Source organism: Somniosus microcephalus, unplaced genomic scaffold (genome assembly GCF_052327205.1).
Source record: "Somniosus microcephalus isolate GS21.2 unplaced genomic scaffold, FLI_Smic_1.0 unresolved_chr4, whole genome shotgun sequence".
Taxonomy (NCBI): domain Eukaryota; kingdom Metazoa; phylum Chordata; class Chondrichthyes; order Squaliformes; family Somniosidae; genus Somniosus; species Somniosus microcephalus.
Window position 1 is genome coordinate 53,240,922 of NW_028225182.1, and position 17,824 is coordinate 53,258,745.

Sequence of the window (17,824 nt, forward strand, 5' to 3'; positions counted from 1 at the left end):
GCCAGTTAATGGCGCTCATGCATCTCTCTGTTGTTTGCGACATAGGCAAAGTGATCGGCAAGAACGGGAAAGTAATTCAGGAGATCGTGGACAAGTCTGGTGTGGTGAGGGTTCGTATTGAAGGAGACAATGATAAGAAGCTGCCCAGAGAGGAGGTGAGTCCATTTGGTGAAACCCCACTTGGGGTTCTACTGGCAACGTTACTGCATTTAAATATCCCCTCTGTTTGGAATAATAATGAGGCGGTGTTAGTTTTTGTTGAGGGCCACATCCCCAGCCAGCGACTTGCTCCGAGGTCCTTCTCAATAATGCTGCGCCCTTTGGAGTTCCTGAACTTCTCCACAGAGCGGGGCAGAAACACCACAGGGCAAATGAACCCCAGATTGACCAAGCTGGTGCGGCTACTTTGCGGAGAACGAGATAACCTGGCGGCGCCCAAAGATGCAGCAATCCCGAAGATCAGCGAGAATCCACACGGAGCCAGGCCCAGCGTCTCTGCAGCCTGGACCGCTCCAGAATGACCCCCCCTGCTCCCGATGCGGGCATGCTCTTGGGTTGCACCCCTCCCACGCTGCAGCCTGTTGGTGCATCCCACTGAGACGGCAGCAAAGTGACCGTCGCGTGGATCGCGAGGGTGTGAACGGTCACCCAGTCCTGAGCCAGAGGTTGCTTGGAACGTGGTCACCGCCGCCAGCTGGTCCGGCATATGGACAACCCAAAGCCCCTGCCCCTTGTCCCCCCAGCCAGACATTCGAGTCAGCAAGCACTGTCGGTACAAAGGCAATGGGCCGTCTGCTCTAGTTTCTGTTTCTGTTTCTGTCCTGCAGGGCATGGTTCCTTTCACCTTTGTTGGTACCAAGGAGAATCTCGTCAATGCTCAAGTCCTGCTGGAATATCACCTGTCCTACCTGACGGTAATTGTTACACAGTTCAACACATTGTCGGCTCTGCTGCTCTTGCCTTGTTGGGCGTAGCCTGGGAACCGAGAGATGGGTGAGGTGTGGTCATCGGGTTTCTGCCTTGAGAGCTGGAAGATCCAGCGGGACCTGTGGCAACCCCACCATTCGGGGAGCTTCGGTCAGTGTGAGGCAAAACATGGGAACTTCCTGCCACCCAAATACAAGGGACTGGCACCGTCCTTGTGTGTCTAATAAATACAGGTGCACGTGAGAGTGTGGGGGGGGGGGGGTGTGAGTGTGTGTGAGAGAGAGAGGGGGGGCGAGCGTGCGAGGGGGAGGGGGCGAGCGTGCGAGGGGGAGGGGGCGAGCGGGGGAGGGGGCGAGCGTGCGAGGGGGAGGGGGCGAGCGTGCGAGGGGGAGGGGGCGAGCGTGCGAGGGGGAGGGGGCGAGCGTGCGAGGGGGAGGGGGCGAGCGTGCGAGGGGGAGGGGGCGAGCGTGCGAGGGGGAGGGGGCGAGCGTGCGAGGGGGAGGGGGCGAGCGTGCGAGGGGGAGGGGGCGAGCGTGCGAGGGGGAGGGGGCGAGCGTGCGAGGGGGAGGGGGCGAGCGTGCGAGGGGGAGGGGGCGAGCGTGCGAGGGGGAGGGGGCGAGCGTGCGAGGGGGAGGGGGCGAGCGTGCGAGGGGGAGGGGGCGAGCGTGCGAGGGGGAGGGGGCGAGCGTGCGAGGGGGAGGGGGCGAGCGTGCGAGGGGGAGGGGGCGAGCGTGCGAGGGGGAGGGGGCGAGCGTGCGAGGGGGAGGGGGCGAGCGTGCGAGGGGGAGGGGGCGAGCGTGCGAGGGGGAGGGGGCGAGCGTGCGAGGGGGAGGGGGCGAGCGTGCGAGGGGGAGGGGGCGAGCGTGCGAGGGGGAGGGGGCGAGCGTGCGAGGGGGAGGGGGCGAGCGTGCGAGGGGGAGGGGGCGAGCGTGCGAGGGGGAGGGGGCGAGCGTGCGAGGGGGAGGGGGCGAGCGTGGGAGGGGGCGAGCGTGCGAGGGGGGGGGCGAGCGTGCGAGGGGGGGGGGCGAGCGTGCGAGGGGGGGGGCGAGCGTGCGAGGGGGGGGCGAGCGTGCGAGGGGGCGAGCGGGGGAGGGGGCGAGCGGGGGAGGGGGCGAGCGTGCGAGGGGGAGGGGGCGAGCGTGCGAGGGGGAGGGGGCGAGCGTGCGAGGGGGAGGGGGCGAGCGAGGGGGGGAGGGGGCGGGCGGGCGAGGGGGAGGGGGCGGGCGGGCGAGGGGGAGGGGGCGGGCGGGCGTGCGAGGGGGAGGGGGCGAGCGAGGGGGCGAGCGGGCGAGGGAGAGGGGGCGAGCGTGGGGGAGGGGGCGAGCGTGTGAGTTATATGTACCAATATGCACCTTTTAATAGAGGCATTATATATTCCTTTTATATAATGTGCACAGCAGTATGTCCTATTTAAACTGGGATTGTTCTCCTTGGTGCAGAGAAGGTTAAGGGGAGATTTAATCGAGGCGTTCAAAATCGTGAGGGGTTTCGATGGAGTAAATAAGGAGAGACTGTTTCCAGTGGCAGGAGGGTCGGTAACCAGAGGACACAGATTGAAGATAATCGGTAAAAGAACCAGAGGGGAGATGAGGAGAATGTTTTTACGCAGCGAGTTGTTGTGATCTGGAACGCGCTGCCTGAAAGGGCGGTGGGAGCAGATTCAATAGTAACTTTCAAAAGGGAATTGGAGAAATACTGGAAGGGGAAAAATTCACAGGGTTATGGGGAAAGAGCAGGGGGGAGTGGGACTAATCGGAGAGCTCGTTCAAAGGCACGTTGGGCTGAATGGTCTCTCGTGTTGTATGATTGAGTATAATTGCACCTGGTATGTGTATTCTTCATAGAGGAAGGGTAAAGTTGCTGTGCCTAAGTGCCAGAATGATGCTGGTGACAAGCTTGGAACACAAGACTGTGCCACATATAAGGAGTGAAACAGGACAGCAGTGAGCCTGAGCAGTGTGTGCACTCCCAACACACTCAAAGTGCAAGTCTGTGCACTTGAAGCTGAAAATGTGCCAATTGATTTTGCATTGGTGGGGGGCGTTCACAGTGAATTAACTTAGAACTGTGCATCCTTCCACTCCGCATGTGTGTGGGGGGATGTTTTTTTGTTGTGACATTTGTTAATTGAATCCATTCCTGAGGTATTTGCCTACCTCGGGAGTGAATTTCTCCAACTCATCACTTGTGCGTCTAAATACAACTCGGTGTCGCGACCTCTGGCAGCGCTCCCAGGGGAGCTGAAGGGTCCGATTTGCCCCGTGGGCGAGCAAGCTGCACTCTGCAGCCCTGTTGGGATGTCACATCTTCTCTTCCCCCCCCCCCGCCCCACCTCCCGAAACAACACTGAGATGCAGGCCTGTAGCCTCCTGTTGCTGCCCGTAACGCTGCAAGATTTATTATGTTTTCTTGACGTTCAGCTGCTCTTGTAGGTCAGGTTCTGCTGACTGTTCAGACTCCTGGTTTTGAGTGAGTTTCTCGCACCTGTAAGGTCCGGGATTGTGCGGTTCGGCAGCTCAGCTTGCTAAGATTTCACTCCGGTTCAGCTGGGACTTAACACGTTGAAGTGAAAACCAAATAAAGAACGAACAAACTTGCATTTCTCCAGCGCCTTTCACCACCTCCGGACGTCCCAAAGCGCTTCACAGCCAATGAAGTACTTTGTGAAATGTAGTCTCTGTTGTAATGTAGGAAACGCAGCAGCCAGCTCCCACAAACAGCAATGTGATGATGACCTGAGAATCTGGGTTTTCTTTTAGCGATGTTGATTTGAGGGATAGATACAAGGATAGAGACCAAGAGCTGGAAAGTGGGATTAGGCTGGATAACTGTCTTTGGGTCGGCACGGACACAATGGGCCGGACGGCCTCCTTCTGTGCCGAATTTCTATGATCTGAAAAGATCCATCCGGCCTAACCCCACTCTCCGGCAGGTGCGGGAACCCCGGTTACACGGCCGCAGGTGCGGGAACCCCGGTTACACGGCCGCAGGTGCGGGAACCCCGGTTACACGGCCGCAGGTGCGGGAACCCCGGTTACACGGCCGCAGGTGCGGGAACCCCGGTTACACGGCCGCAGGTGCGGGAACCCCGGTTGCACGGCCGCAGGTGCGGGAACCCCGGTTGCACGGCCGCAGGTGCGGGAACCCCGGTTGCACGGCCGCAGGTGCGGGAACCCCGGTTGCACGGCCGCAGGTGCGGGAACCCCGGTTGCACGGCCGCAGGTGCGGGAACCCCGGTTGCACGGCCGCAGGTGCGGGAACCCCGGTTGCACGGCCGCAGGTGCGGGAACCCCGGTTGCACGGCCGCAGGTGCGGGAACCCCGGTTGCACGGCCGCAGGTGCGGGAACCCCGGTTGCACGGCCGCAGGTGCGGGAACCCCGGTTGCACGGCCGCAGGTGCGGGAACCCCGGTTGCACGGCCGCAGGTGCGGGAACCCCCGGTTGCACGGCCACAGATCCGGGAACCCCGGTTACACGGCCACAGGTGCGGGAACCCCCGGTTACACGGCCGCAGATCCAGGAACCCCCGGTTGCACGGCCACTAATGTATAGTAAAACTTACCTAAACCTACTCCTGAATTTTGCTGGTTAAGAGAGATTTCTGGATATTTAGGTGCCTGTTAAGAGAGTTTCCTGTACTTTATAAATGTGATGAGTGTTTCTGCCTCTCCCACCCTCTCAGGCAGTGAGTTCCAGACCCCCACCACCCTCTGGGTGAAGAAAGTTCTCCTCTAATCCTTCTACCAATTACTTTAAATCTCTGCCCCCTGGTTATTGACCGCTCTGCTAAGGGAAATAGGTCCCCTATCCACTCTATTATCTAGACCCTCATCATTTTATACACCTCAATTAGATCTCCCCTCAGCCTCCTCTGTTCCAAAGGGAACAACCCCAGCCTCTCCAATCTTTCCTCGTAGCTAAAATGCTCCAGTCTTGGTAACATCCTAAAGTTTGTTCCTTTTAACCCTGTCTCACTGTTTGATATCAGCACGTGACCCGCACTGACTTCTGAAAGCGTGATCTTTCTCGAGTGCTCCTGGCCATCAATGGCACTGCAACTGTGCCCCCTGCAGGCCCTGCCATTAAACAGCAGCCTCACGGCAAGCTGATTGGAATTTGTGTTCCGCCGGTATGTCTGAAATGGGTCCCTGGTGTGTGTGTTAAGTAGTAGCAGTCAATGTATCGTAAACCTTTGCAACTTAATACATCGACATACTTCAAAGAACTTGCATCATATCGCTCAGATTGTCCCAAAGCATTTCATGGTCAATGACTGAGTTGGAGTCACGATCACTGTGTACTTCTAACCAATGATCCCCCTAATTTTTTGGGGGTGCCTGGCCTCTAAAAAGCTAGGAATGGAGAACATTAAGCCAGCATCCCACTCCTGATCACTGTCTATCGACAGTGTCGGCCGTGGCTCATTGGGTAGCACACTCGCCTCTGAGTCAGAAGGTTGTGGGTTCGAGTCCCGCTCTGGAGACTTGAGCACAAAAATCTAGGCCGGCACTCCCAGTGCAGTACTGAGGGAGCGCTGCACCGTCGGAGTGGCAGTACTGAGGGAGCGCCGCACTGTCGGAGGGGCAGTACTGAGGGAGCGCCGCACTGTCGGAGGGGCAGTACTGAGGGAGCGCCGCACTGTCGGAGGGGCAGTACTGAGGGAGCGCTGCACTGTCGGAGGGGCAGTACTGAGGGAGCGCCGCACTGCCGGTGGGGTAGTACTGAGGGAGCGTCGCACTGTCGGAGGGACAGTACTGAGGGAGCGCCGCACTGCCAGTGGGGTAGTACTGAGGGAGCGCCGCACTGTCGGAGGGGCAGTACTGAGGGAGCGCCGCACTGTCGGAGGGGCAGTACTGAGGGAGCGCCGCACTGTCGGAGGGGCAGTACTGAGGGAGTGCCGCACTGTCGGAGGGGCTGTCTTTTGGATGAGACGTTAAACCAAGGCCCCGTCTACCCTCGGGGGAATGTAAAAGATCCCATGACACTATTTCGAAGAAGAGCAGGGGAGTTCTCCCCGGTGTCCTGGGGCCAATATTTATCCCTCAATCAACATCACTGCTACAGATGATCTGGTCATTATCACATTGTGGAAGCTTGCTGTGCGCTAATTGTCTGCCACATTTTGTACATTACAACACTTTCAAAGTACTTAATTGGTGGTAAAGCGCTTTTGGACGTCCTGAGGTCGTGAAAGGCAGGGTAGAAATGCAAGTCTTTCGTTCTCGCCGCTGCTGGCGAGGGCAAGTATCTGGGCATCGGGTAGGGGCGGGATTAGCGTGGGCTTTGATGCAGTATCCTGCCTACACTTGCTTACAAAGGCAGAATGGTCAGCTGGGCACCGTGCTGAAGGACAGTCGGTGGCGTGGAACTGCACCCCAGTGAGCGAGCCTTCCCTTCCGGAGAGGAGGGTAGAAATTGTGAGATGAGGGGGTTTAAACTGTTCGCTTGCTGGTTTTAATTTGTTCACACTTGTCGCTGTGCCTCTGTCCTCCCCCCTCCCTCCAATGCAGGAGGTGGAACAGCTGCGAATGGAGAGACTGCAGATCGATGAGCAGCTCCGACAGATCGGCGTGGGATACCGTCCCCTGTCCAGCCGCGCAGACAAGGAGCGCGGCTACATGACCGACGACAGCACCGCCTCCTCCGTGCACAGCTCGCGGTCCTACAGTGGCCGAGGGCGCGGCCGGCGAGGTTCGTGCCTTCATACTTCCTGGTGTTTAGCTTCTTGTGACGCGGCAGGTCATTTGACTTTTTTTCTTTCCTGTGCAGCTTCAGTTTTGTTTAGAAAATGTTAAATTATATATAGCAGGAACGTTCCCATTGGTGGCCGTGCCTTCAGCTGCCTGGACCCTAAGCTCTGGAATTCCCTCCCTAAACTCCCCCGCCTCTCTCCCTCCGACGCTCCTTAAACCCGACCTCTTTGACCAAGCTTTTGGTCACCTGTCTTGATATCTCCTCCTGGCTCGGTGTCCGATTTTGTTTGATAATCGCTCCTGTGAAGCGCCTTGGGATGTTTTACTATGTTAAAGGCAATAAGTTGTTGTCACTGAATCCATTGCAACTCCTGCCGTGTTTTGTTTAATTTCCCCACCTGCACCCTTCGCCGAGGTTTCTCTTTGCCCGCCTCCAGTTCCATCCTGCCCTCTGGTACCTCATCCACGTGCTTGTTGTGGAGTATTTTAAACCAACACTCGACACAAGGTTTTAGATCGATGGTCAAGTTGTCTTTATTGCACCGGTGGGGAGACGGTCTGCTCTGTCTTAGCCAGACTCTTTCCAAATTGGTACAGCAAACACTACATTTTTATACATTACAACACACGTCAAAATTCATTCCTGCCACCTGATTGGACCTTGGCCCGCATGCATCTTCACTGATTGGTTGCCTATGCCGTGTTACATTAAAGTACCGCCTTTATTATCGGCCGTTATCCCCGAAACTGTTGTTGCACCGATGACCTTTGTTTATGCCGGATGGGGTCTCAGCAACATTGTACTTCTGACTCATTGTCCTCCTTTCCTGCCTCTCTCGGCCTCTTTTACTTCCAACTCATTGTTTTACTTTCCTGCCGGAACAGAACTTGCATCCTCTTAAGCCTCTTATGGTTTCCACATCCGACTATGTTATCAACTGCCAATTCAGCAACTTAGAAAAAGCTTACTACTGCAAAGTATGGTCTTTATTACACCATTCAGTGAAACTGCCAGCGATGTCAGTTTAACTCTTTCCCCACTGCAGTGCTCATTCTTCATTTGCAACCCTGGGCGGTGAGCGTCGACGGCGCTCCCTCAGTGCCGCGCTGGGAGTGTCGGCCCAGGTTACACGCTCAAGCCCTGGTGTGGGGCTTTAACTCGGGGGCGGGGGGAGGGCCTGGCTCCGAGGTGAGGGCCACTCACTGAGCCACACTGACACTGGAAGGAGAATGCGGGGAGAAAGCTGGAGAATTGCACGGGTTCGGTCTTTCCTCGGTGGCTTGTTTGGCAGCCTCGTGTTTGTTCCGCACCTGGCTTACCAGACACGCAGGTGTGACAGAGGTAGATGTGCAGTCAGAATATTCGCGTTCATCTGCTGCTCGGCCCGGGTTAAATTCGCGACAGAACTCCTCTCCCCTAATGCCTGAATTGTCCTCGGCAGCAGACACCAACTCCGACTTCTCCAACGCTTCCGAGACGGAGACTGAACGCAGGGACGAGGTGAGCGACTGGTCGCTGGGCCAGGCAGACGAGGACCGCGACCGGGATCGCAGGCAGGGGTCGGACACTAACCGCAGGAGGCCGACCGGGGGTCGTGGCAGAGGGGGCCCTCCCTCTGGGAGAGGTCGTGGCGGAGGTCGAGGTGGGACTTCTTCAATCAGTGCAGGTAACCCGAGCTTTTAGTAGTATTTCTGGATTCTTGACCATTGTTACCTAAAACTTTACTTTGAGGAGTGACTGCCGCAGTGGGTTAGAAAGCAGCACGTTGCTAGGACCTGGTTCAAGCTCGGACTGATGGAGTGGCAGACTCCGACACAAAATGATTTTTCCCTGCTCTCGAGTGGGGGCTAGTCTCCTGTGAGGAACGCAGTCTGCAGAACCTGTAAAATGTTCTGGAAATCTGAATCTCTCTCCCCCTCAAAGCTGTTGAGGCTGGGTCACAATTGAAAATTTAAAAACTGAGCTGGGTAAGGGTTACGGAACCACGGCAGGTGGGGGAGTTAGGATACAGATATGATTGAATGGCAGTGCAGTCACTGTTGCAATGTCGGAAACGCGGCAGCCAATTTGCACACAGCAAGCTCCCACAAACAGCAATGTGATAATGACCAGATCATCTGATTTTAGTGATGTTGGTTGAGGGACAAATAGTGGTCCAGATCTCCCCTGCTCCTCTTCGAAATGATGCCAAGGGATCTTTATAGGTCCACCTGAGGGGGCAGATGGGGTCTCTGATTAACATCACCTCCGACAGTGCGGCGCTCCCTCAGTACAGCCCCTCCAACAGTGCGGCGCTCCCTCAGTGCTGCCCTTCCGACAGTGCGGCGCTCCCTCGGTGCTGCCCTTCCGACAGTGCGGCGCTCCCTCGGTGCTGCCCCTCCGACAGTGCGGCGCTCCCTCGGTGCTGCCCCTCCGACAGTGCGGCGCTCCCTCGGTACTGCCCCTCCGACAGTGCGGCGCTCCCTCGGTACTGCCCCTCCGACAGTGCGGCGCTCCCTCGGTACTGCACTGGGAGTGTGAGTCTGGATTATGTGCTCTAGTCTCTGGAGTTTTGAAGGAGGAGAAAAAGAGGCAGAGGGAGTTGGAGAGTGGAGCCTAGGCGGCTGAAAGCCGGGAGAGTGGATTGCACAGGGGAAGTGAGTCAGAAGGCCAAAGGGCTCCAGAGAGAGTAAGGCTGAAGCAGGGTGTAGAGGCTGGGTGGATAGAGGCCACCGAGGGACACGAGGGCGATGTTTTCATATTTAAACGGTTGGGTGACGGGAGCCAGTGCAGCTCATCAGGACGGGACTGATGGACAAACGGGGCTTTGTGCGGGCAGGATATCGCTATCGGATGTTTGTTAAAGGCGCCCCAGCCTTTGCCACCCGATGCTGGCGAGGTGTGTTTGACGGCAGAGCCTTGCCCCGTTTCCCCCAGCACCGCACCGCACGGTCCTTTTCTCTCTGCTAACTGTTTGCTCATGCCTTCCAGTGCTGAAAGACCCCGACAGCAACCCTTACAGCCTGCTGGAGAACGCGGAAACCGATCAAGCTGGCGACACGGACGCCAGCGACTCGCACGCCAACACGAGCCGGCGCCGCAGGTCCCGCAGACGGCGCACTGACGACGATGCCACCATGATGGATGGGGTTGTGGAGTCTGACAATGCGTCCGTCAATGAGAACGGTGTGGGTACGTGACTGGCTGCTTCCAGTTAAATGTGCGGAGTGACAGCTGGGGAGGAGGACAGTGTAGGAGAATTCTACACCTATAGAAATCAGAACGACGCAGCGCAGGAGGCGGCCATTCGGCCCCTCGTGCCTGTGCCGGCTCTTTGAAAGAGCTCTCCGATTATTCCCACTCCCCCTGCTCTTTCATAGAAACATAGAAGGCAGGAGTAGGCCATTCGGCCCCTCGAGCCTGCTCCGCCATTCAATGAGATCATGGCTGATCATCCAAATTCAGTACCCTGTCCCTGCTTTCTCCCCATATCCCTTGATCCCTTTAGCCTTAAGAAATATATCTAACTCCTTCTTGAATATATTTAATGAATTGACCTCCACTGCCTTCTGTGGTAGAGAATTCCACAGGTTCACCACTCTCTGGGTGAAGAAATTCCTCCTCATCTCTGTCCTAAATGGCTTACCCCTTATCCTTAGACTGTGACCCCTGGTTTCCCCGCAGCCCTGCAAGCTTTTCCCCTTTATCCAATTCCCTTTTTGAAAGTTACTATTTAATCCGCTTCCACCGCCCTTTCAGGCAGCGCGTTCCAGATCACAACAACTCGCTGCGTAAAAACATTCTCCTCATCTCCCCTCTGGCTCTTAGGCCAATTATCTTCAATCTGTGCCCTCTGGTTCGAGGGGCCGAATGGCCTACTCCTGCTCCTATCTTCTTTGGTTACTGACCCTCCTGCCACTGGGAACAGTTTCTCTCTACTCTGTCAAAACCCCTCATGATTTTGAACACCTCTATCAAATCTCCCCTTAACCTTCTCTGCTCCAAGGAGAACAACCCCAGCTTCTCCAGTCTCTCCACGTAACTGAGGCTCCTCGTCCCTAGAACATAAGAAATAGGAGCAGGAGTAGGCCATTCGGCCCCTCGAGCCTGCTCCGCCATTCAATGAGATCATGGCTGATCTGATCTTGGCCTCAACTCCCCTTTCCCGCTCTCTCCCCATAACCCTCGACTCCCCTGGAGCTCAAATATCTGTCAATCTCGGCCTTGAATATATTCACTGTCTCCACAGCTCTCTGGGGTAGAGAATTCCAAGGAATCACGACCCTGAGAGAAGAACTTCCTCCTCCTCTCCGTTCTAGTAACTCTCCTCTGCACCCTCTCCAAGGCCTTGACATTCTTCCTGAAGTGCGGGGCCCAGAATTGGACACACTACTCCAGCTGGGGCCTAACCAGTGATTTTGTAAAGGTTTAGCACAACTTCCTTGTGTTTGTACTTTATACCTCTGCTAACGGACCTCTCCACTTGTCATGCAGGAGGAGGCCATTTGGCCACTCGAGCCTGCTCCGCCATTCAGTGTCACGGCTGATCTTCGACCTCAGTTCCACTTTCCCGCCTGGTCCCCATATCCCTCGATTCCCCTCGAGTCCAACAATCTATCGATCTCAGCCTGGAATATACTCAACGACTGAGCCTCCACAGCCCTCTGGGGCAGAGAATTCCAAAGATTCACCGCCCTCTGAGTGAAGAAATTCCTCCTCATCTCAGTCCTAAATGGCCGACCCCTTATCCTGAGACTGTGCCCCCTGGTTCTAGACTCCCCAGCCAGGGGGAAACAATCTCTCAGCATCGACCCTGTCCATCCTCCTCAGAATCTTATGTTTCAATGAGATCACCTCTCATTCTTCTAAACTCCAGAGAGTATCGGCCCATTCTACACAATCTCTCCTCATAGGACAGCCCTCTCATCCCAGGGATCAATCTAATGAACCTCAGTTGCACCGCCTCCAAGGCAAGTATATCCTTCCTTAGATAAGGAGACCAAAACTGTGCCCAGTACCCCAGGTGTGGCCTCACCAAGGCCCTGCACAATTGGAGCAAGACTTCCTTACTCTTATACTGCAACCCCCTTGCAATAAAGGCCAACATGCCATTTGCCTTCCTTATTGCTTGCTGTACCTGCAGGCTAACTTTTAAACTGTTAACTGTTAAAAGTTAGTGTTTGGAAAAGAAAGGAGGCGAGTTTAAAGCTCATCACTGGGTGTTCCCGGTTTGTGTAAAGAAATGATGGGTTTTGTGTAAGTGGGGAATGGGTGAGACCGGACTAAACTGTCATTGCTTCTCTTTTTCCCCCCCCCACCCCCGACCACAGATGACAGCGAGGGGCGACCCCCACGACGGAACAGGAGTCGAAGACGTCGCAATCGTGGTAACCGACTGGACAGTTCTCTGAGCAGAGACAGGCAACCAGGTGAGTTCGCAGATTCTTTACCAACCATAGAATCACACAGCACAGGAGGAGGCCATTGGGCCCCTCGTGCCTGTGCCGGCTCTTTGAACGAGCTCTCCGATTAGTCCCACTCCCCCTGCTCTTTCCCCACAGCCCTGTGAATTTTCCCCTTCCAGTATTTCTCCAATTCCCTTTTGAAAGTTACTATTGAATCCGCTTCCACCGCCCTTTCAGGCAGCGCATTCCAGATCACAACAACTCGCTGCGTAAAAACATTCTCCTCATCTCCCCTCTGGTTCTTTTGCCGATTATCTTCAATCTGTGTCCTCTGGTTACCGACCCTCCTGCCACTGGGAACAGTTTCTCCTTATTTACTCTATCAAAACCCCTCATGATTTTGAACGCCTCGATTAAATCTCCCCTTAACCTTCTCTGCTCTAAGGAGAACAACCCCAGCTTCCCCAGTCTCTGCACAGAGAGCACTAGTGTAACATGAACACAGCTGGTTTGTGGGGGGGGGGCGGGGGGGCTGCTGCAGGTGTAGATCCAAAAGATCTGGTATTGTACATCGATTCAGAACAAAGACCAGGCTGCGGGCTTCCCCTTAATCTGCTCTTGATCCCAGCATGAAAGTGTTTCCATAATTCTGCTGCCCACTATCTCTCGGTTTTGAAAAATAAAACCCAGTACTGTTCTGGCGTTGGTGTAGGGAGTGGGGGACGGACAGACAGGGCGGGGAGTCGGGGACGGGGCTGTGGAGTCGGGGACCGGCGGGGCGGGGGGTCGGGGACGGGGCTGTGGAGTCGGGGACTGGCGGGGGGGAAGGAATTGGGAACTGGCGGGGCGGGGAGTGATGGGGCGGGGACAGTCGGGGGCGTGGCGGGGAGGTGGGGAGTTGGGGACCGGTGGGGGGGGGTGTGACGGGTCGGGGAGACGGGGACAGGCTGGGCAGGGAGTGACTGGGTGGGGAGCCGGGGACGGATGGACGGGGCGGGGAGTCGGAGGGTGGCACGGGGAGTTGGGGACCGATGTTCTAAGGTGCTTGTTACCTCAGTTACAGTGGCCGATTACATTTCTCGTGCTGAGTCTCAAAGCCGACAACGCATCACTCAGAAGGAGCAATCCGAGAAAACTCCCGAACCGGAGCTGGAGGAAAAGCAACTGGTAAGGATTCTCACTCACAACACTGGCCTCGTAACCCTTTCTGCTGCAAGGTCTCTGCACCTTGCCTGGTGGCTCGCGTTGTTTTATGCAGTTGGGGCAGCCACACTAGTGTGTGTGCATTGTGTAGCAGTGGCAGAGTTATCAGGGGGCTGGGTGGGGAATCAATAGCTGGATTATAGAATCTTACCTCACAGGAGTGAGTCGATTGCAGGCAGTTTTGCCCCTCGCAGTGTATTGCGAAGCACCAGTGTGTTCTGCCCGCCTAACGGCAAAGGTTTCCTGGTGGTGTTGGGAGGTTTCCCGGTCTGGGTTCCATGGCACTGATCCAAATTCCACTGCATATTGAATCTTGAGACCATCCGGAAACCTCCTTCGCTGTTTCGCAGATGCGAAGAGACAGAACAAAGCGTATAAGAATTGGGAGCAGGAGTAGGAGTCGGCTCGACAGCCCCTCGGGCCTGCTCCGCCATTCAATAAGATCATGGCTGATCTTCGACCCCAACTCCACTTTCCCCATATCCCTCGATTCCCCGAGTGTCCAAAAATCTATCGATCTCGGCCTTGAATATACTCAGTGACTGAGCCTCCACAGCCCTCTGGGGCAGAGAATTCCAAAGATTCACCGCCCTCTGAGTGAAGAAATTCCTCCTCATCTCAGTCTGAAATGGCCGACCCCTTATCCTGAGACTGTGCCCCCTAGTTCTAGATGAAACAGCCTCTCGGCATCTACCCTGCCAATCTCCTTCAAAATCTTGTATGTTTCAATGAGATCACCTCTCATTCTTCTAAACTCCAGCAAATAGAGCCCTCGTCTACTCAATCTCTCCTCATAGGACAGCTCTCTCATCCCAGGAATCAATCTAGTGAACCTTCGTTGCACCGCCTCTAAGGCAAGTACCTCCTTCCTCAGATAAGGAGACCAGAACTGTGCCCAGTACTCCAGGCGTGGTCTCACCAAGGCCCTGTACAATTGTAGCAAGACTTCCTTACCCACCCCTAAAAGTGCGGCGCGAGGTTGGGGGGGGGGGGGGGGGGGGAGTGGGAGGATAGTTTAGCCATGCAGTGGAGAGCCTGGAACCATTGCGACCTGGTGGGGAAGAGGGAGGGGGGAGAGAGACGTGGCGACCATGAGGAAGTGAAATGCAGTGACGGTGTGTTTGTGCTTGGCCCCAGGAGCGAGCGGACCCCAGCGACGAGCCCAGCGCTGTACCCAACGGCCCCACCGACAGTCCGAATGGCAGTGCAACCAAGACACCGGGCGGCTCCCAGGAGCGTGAGCAAGCCAGCCCCACCGTCAAGCAGCAGGCCGTGGTGAACGGCGTTTCGTAAAACGCCGCAGCCTCCACCCGTCAATCTCAGTCCCGCTTGCATCATGTTTATTCAATAGTGCTTGTCAAAGCTTGCCAAAGATAGGAACCTGAATACTACTACTTACTACTACTTACTACCCGACTCGACACAGCACTTGCCCTCCCCTTACCCTCCGCACCGGGCGGAGGTTTGAGGGGCGGTGTTCAGACATATATCTGTGTATCTGTTTTTTGACATTTAATTAAAAAGTTCGAGGAAATTAAAAAAAAAATACACTTTAAAAAAAAAAAACACATTTAAATAAAGATGTTGTGCCTTCTGACAGTGCAAAAGGAAACTGTGGGATTTTTTTGTTTTCCGACGTTTTGATGGCGGAGGTCAGTGACTGATATATATATATATATTAAAAAAAAAAGAGGTTTGGCTATGGAAGCTGAAGATGGATAGATCAGAATGAGTCTGGTAGAGAGCGTGAAAACAAGGTGTCGGTTACTTAAAGCTGTCTGTTTAAAAAAAACTTTAAAAAATTCTACAAAAAAATATTGCATAAAAGGAAACTCGAGTATGCAACCACTTCTGGTAAGGAGACACTGTATAAAATGATGCAGTCTGTATTACTTGCACTGATTCGTAAATCAAAAAGGAACAACTAATAGAGCTTGGGGGGGGGGGAAATAAAAACAAGAAAATATGATTCAGGCGTTGCTGGTGAGAAATGTAGGAAAAACACTGGAAGGAAGGAAGGAGTGAGTGAAAGGAGGGGGGTGGGTGGGTCCGAAGAGGAGGCTCCAGAGATAGCAGAGGAGAAGACGATTGTCAGGAAGGTTTGGAGGTTGGACAAAGCAGCTTCATTTAAAAAAAAAAAAGGTTAATTTATTCTTACTGTACAGTATTTAAAAACCGAACTCTCTAAAGCCTAGCTGCTGTTTGCATCACACTAACCTAAAGCCCAGATTTTCTTCAGTAGGAGTGTAGGATACTGAACCCGCGCAGCTGTTTTTGCTGCTGTTGCCCGTTGTGCTGCAGGAGGTTGGGTAGTGCGTGTGATCATGAAACTTCATAACCGCAAAAACGAAACTCCGAATTCATTTTTTTTTTCTCCCTCTTTTAAATTACTTCACGACCCTATTTACGAAACGCACACACACACGCACGCACACACACACACACGCACAACTCCAGTATTGTGACCGTGGCGGCAACTAGACGCGGTAGCCAGCCGGCCACTGATGCTTTCTCCTCCCACCCTGACCCCTGGCGAGAGGCAGTAACTGAAGTGCGACGGGGTTGGCTCGGGGGGTGGGGGGGGAAACGACGGGGGCTGCTGATCGCAGGGGGAGGGGGCAGAGCCCAGGAGCCGGGACCGCTTTGCGTCCAGCGGGCTCCTTGCGGATTTAACCTTCGCCGCGCGCGGGGAGCCAGTCCAGCAGTCGGGCGACCAGCAGCAGCCTCTCCGACATGTAGCCGGGCGCCCGCCACACGAGCAGTTAAGAGGAGCGGCCAGAATCAAGTGCTCAGCAGCTTGGCGATGTGGCCCAGTGTGTGACTTTTCCGCCCCCCCGGGTGCGTTGTGTGTCTCAGTCGCTAGTTTGGTACCACGAATGAAGTAATTTTGTTTTTTCCGTGTTCAGATTTTTTTGTTGTTGATGTTTTACTTTGCCCACCGTGCATCTTTGACAGTTTGAAGGACATTTGAAACTGCGTTACGGTGTCGATTTGGATCTGTTTCGTACACTCTGGTTGTTTTAACACGTGGAAACCCGGATGGCGTCTCGATTTGGTTGGTTCCACAAGTCTGAAAAGGGTTGGTTTCCTGTCTCTGAACTGTCTTGTGTACGAGATCCCAAACTACGATGTTTTAGTCCTTCAGTTTTTTTTTTCTATTTTTTTTATTTTGTTTCTTTTGGTTGATGTGCAATATGTTTTTTTGTATGCAAGTAGTTCCAAAATAAAGTTTGATCTTCCATCTTCTAAATGGCTGAGGTGTTTCTTCAATTCTCGCTTGATTTTTGGTTGCTTTTCTTTGCCTTAAGAAATATATCCAACTCCTTCTTGAATATATTTACTGAATTGGCTTCTACTGCCTTCTGTGGTAGAGAATTCCACAGGTTCACCACTCTGGGTGAAGAAATTCCTCCTCATCCCAGTCCTAAATGGCTTACCCTTTATCCTTAGATTGTGACCCCTGGTTCTGGACTCCCCGACCATCGGGAACATCCTTCCTGCATCTAGTCTGTCCAGTCCTGTTAGAATTTTATAAGTTTCAATGACATCCCCTCTCATTCTTCTGAACTCCAGCGAGTATAAGCCCAATCGACCCAATCCCTCCTCGTACGTCATTCCTGCCATCCCAGGTATCAGTCTGGTGAATCTTCGCTGAACTCCCTCCATGGCAAGAACATCCTTCCCCAGATAAGGCGACCAAAACTGCACACAATACTCAAGGTGTGGTCTCACCAAGGCCCTGTACAACTGTAGCAAGACATCCTTGTTCCTGTACTCGAACCCTCTCGCTACGAAGGCCAACATACCATTACCCTTCTTAACCGCCTGCTGCACCTGCATGCTTACCTTCAGCGACTGGTGCACAAGGACACCCAGGTCTCGTTGCACTTCCCCTTCTCCCAATCTGTTGCTGTTCAGATAATAATACGCCTTCCTGTTTTTGAAACCAAAGTGGATAACCTCACATTTATCCACGTTATACTGCATTTGCCATGCATCTGCCCAATCACCCAACCTGTCCAAATCATACTGGAGTTTCTCGGCATCCTCCTCACAGCACACACGCCCACCCAGCTTTGTGTCGTCTGCAAACTTGGAGATATTACATCTAGTTCCCTCGTCTAGATCATTAATATATATTGTGATAGAAACAGAAACATAGAAGATAGGAGCAGGAGTCGGCCATTCGGCCCCTCGAGCCTGCTCCGCCATTCAATGAGATCATGGCTGATCATCCAAATTCAGTACCCTGTCCCTGCCTTCTCCCCATATCCCTTGATCCCTTTAGCCCTAAGAAATATATCCAACTCTTTCTTGAATATATTTAATGAACTGGCCTCCACTGCCCTCTGTGGTAGAGAATTCCACAGGTTCACCACTCTCTGGGTGAAGAAATTCCTCCTCATTTCTGTCCTAAATGGCTTACCCCTTATCCTTAGACTATGACCCCTGGTTCTGGACTCCCCGGCCATCAGAAACATCCTTCCTGCATCTAGTCTGTCCAGGCCTGACAGAATTTTATAAGTTTCAATGAGATCCCCTCTCATTCTTCTAAACTCCAGCGAGTATAAGCCCAATCGACCCAATCTCTCCTCATACGTCATTCCTGCCATCCC

The 17,824-nt window shown here is 54.3% G+C and overlaps 1 protein-coding gene across 6 annotated transcripts in view; it reads left to right on the forward strand.

Moving 5' to 3' along the window:
• Positions 1-16,458, forward strand: part of LOC147091104 (RNA-binding protein FXR1-like) — a 101,802-nt gene extending 85,344 nt beyond the window's left edge. For 4 of the 6 annotated variants that reach the window (XM_085977560.1, XM_085977563.1, XM_085977565.1 and 1 more), the window contains 8 exons: positions 46-155; positions 828-914; positions 6,438-6,618; positions 8,063-8,287; positions 9,592-9,792; positions 11,931-12,029; positions 13,063-13,172; positions 14,346-16,458. In XM_085977560.1, coding sequence (XP_085833686.1) covers positions 46-155; positions 828-914; positions 6,438-6,618; positions 8,063-8,287; positions 9,592-9,792; positions 11,931-12,029; positions 13,063-13,172; positions 14,346-14,501 — 1,169 coding nt within the window. In that variant the 3' untranslated portion in view covers positions 14,502-16,458. The remainder of the gene's footprint in view (positions 1-45; positions 156-827; positions 915-6,437; positions 6,619-8,062; positions 8,288-9,591; positions 9,793-11,930; positions 12,030-13,062; positions 13,173-14,345) is intronic. The other 2 variants (XM_085977561.1, XM_085977562.1) reach the window with 2 other exon arrangements.
• The last annotated feature ends 1,366 nt before the right edge of the window (positions 16,459-17,824 follow it).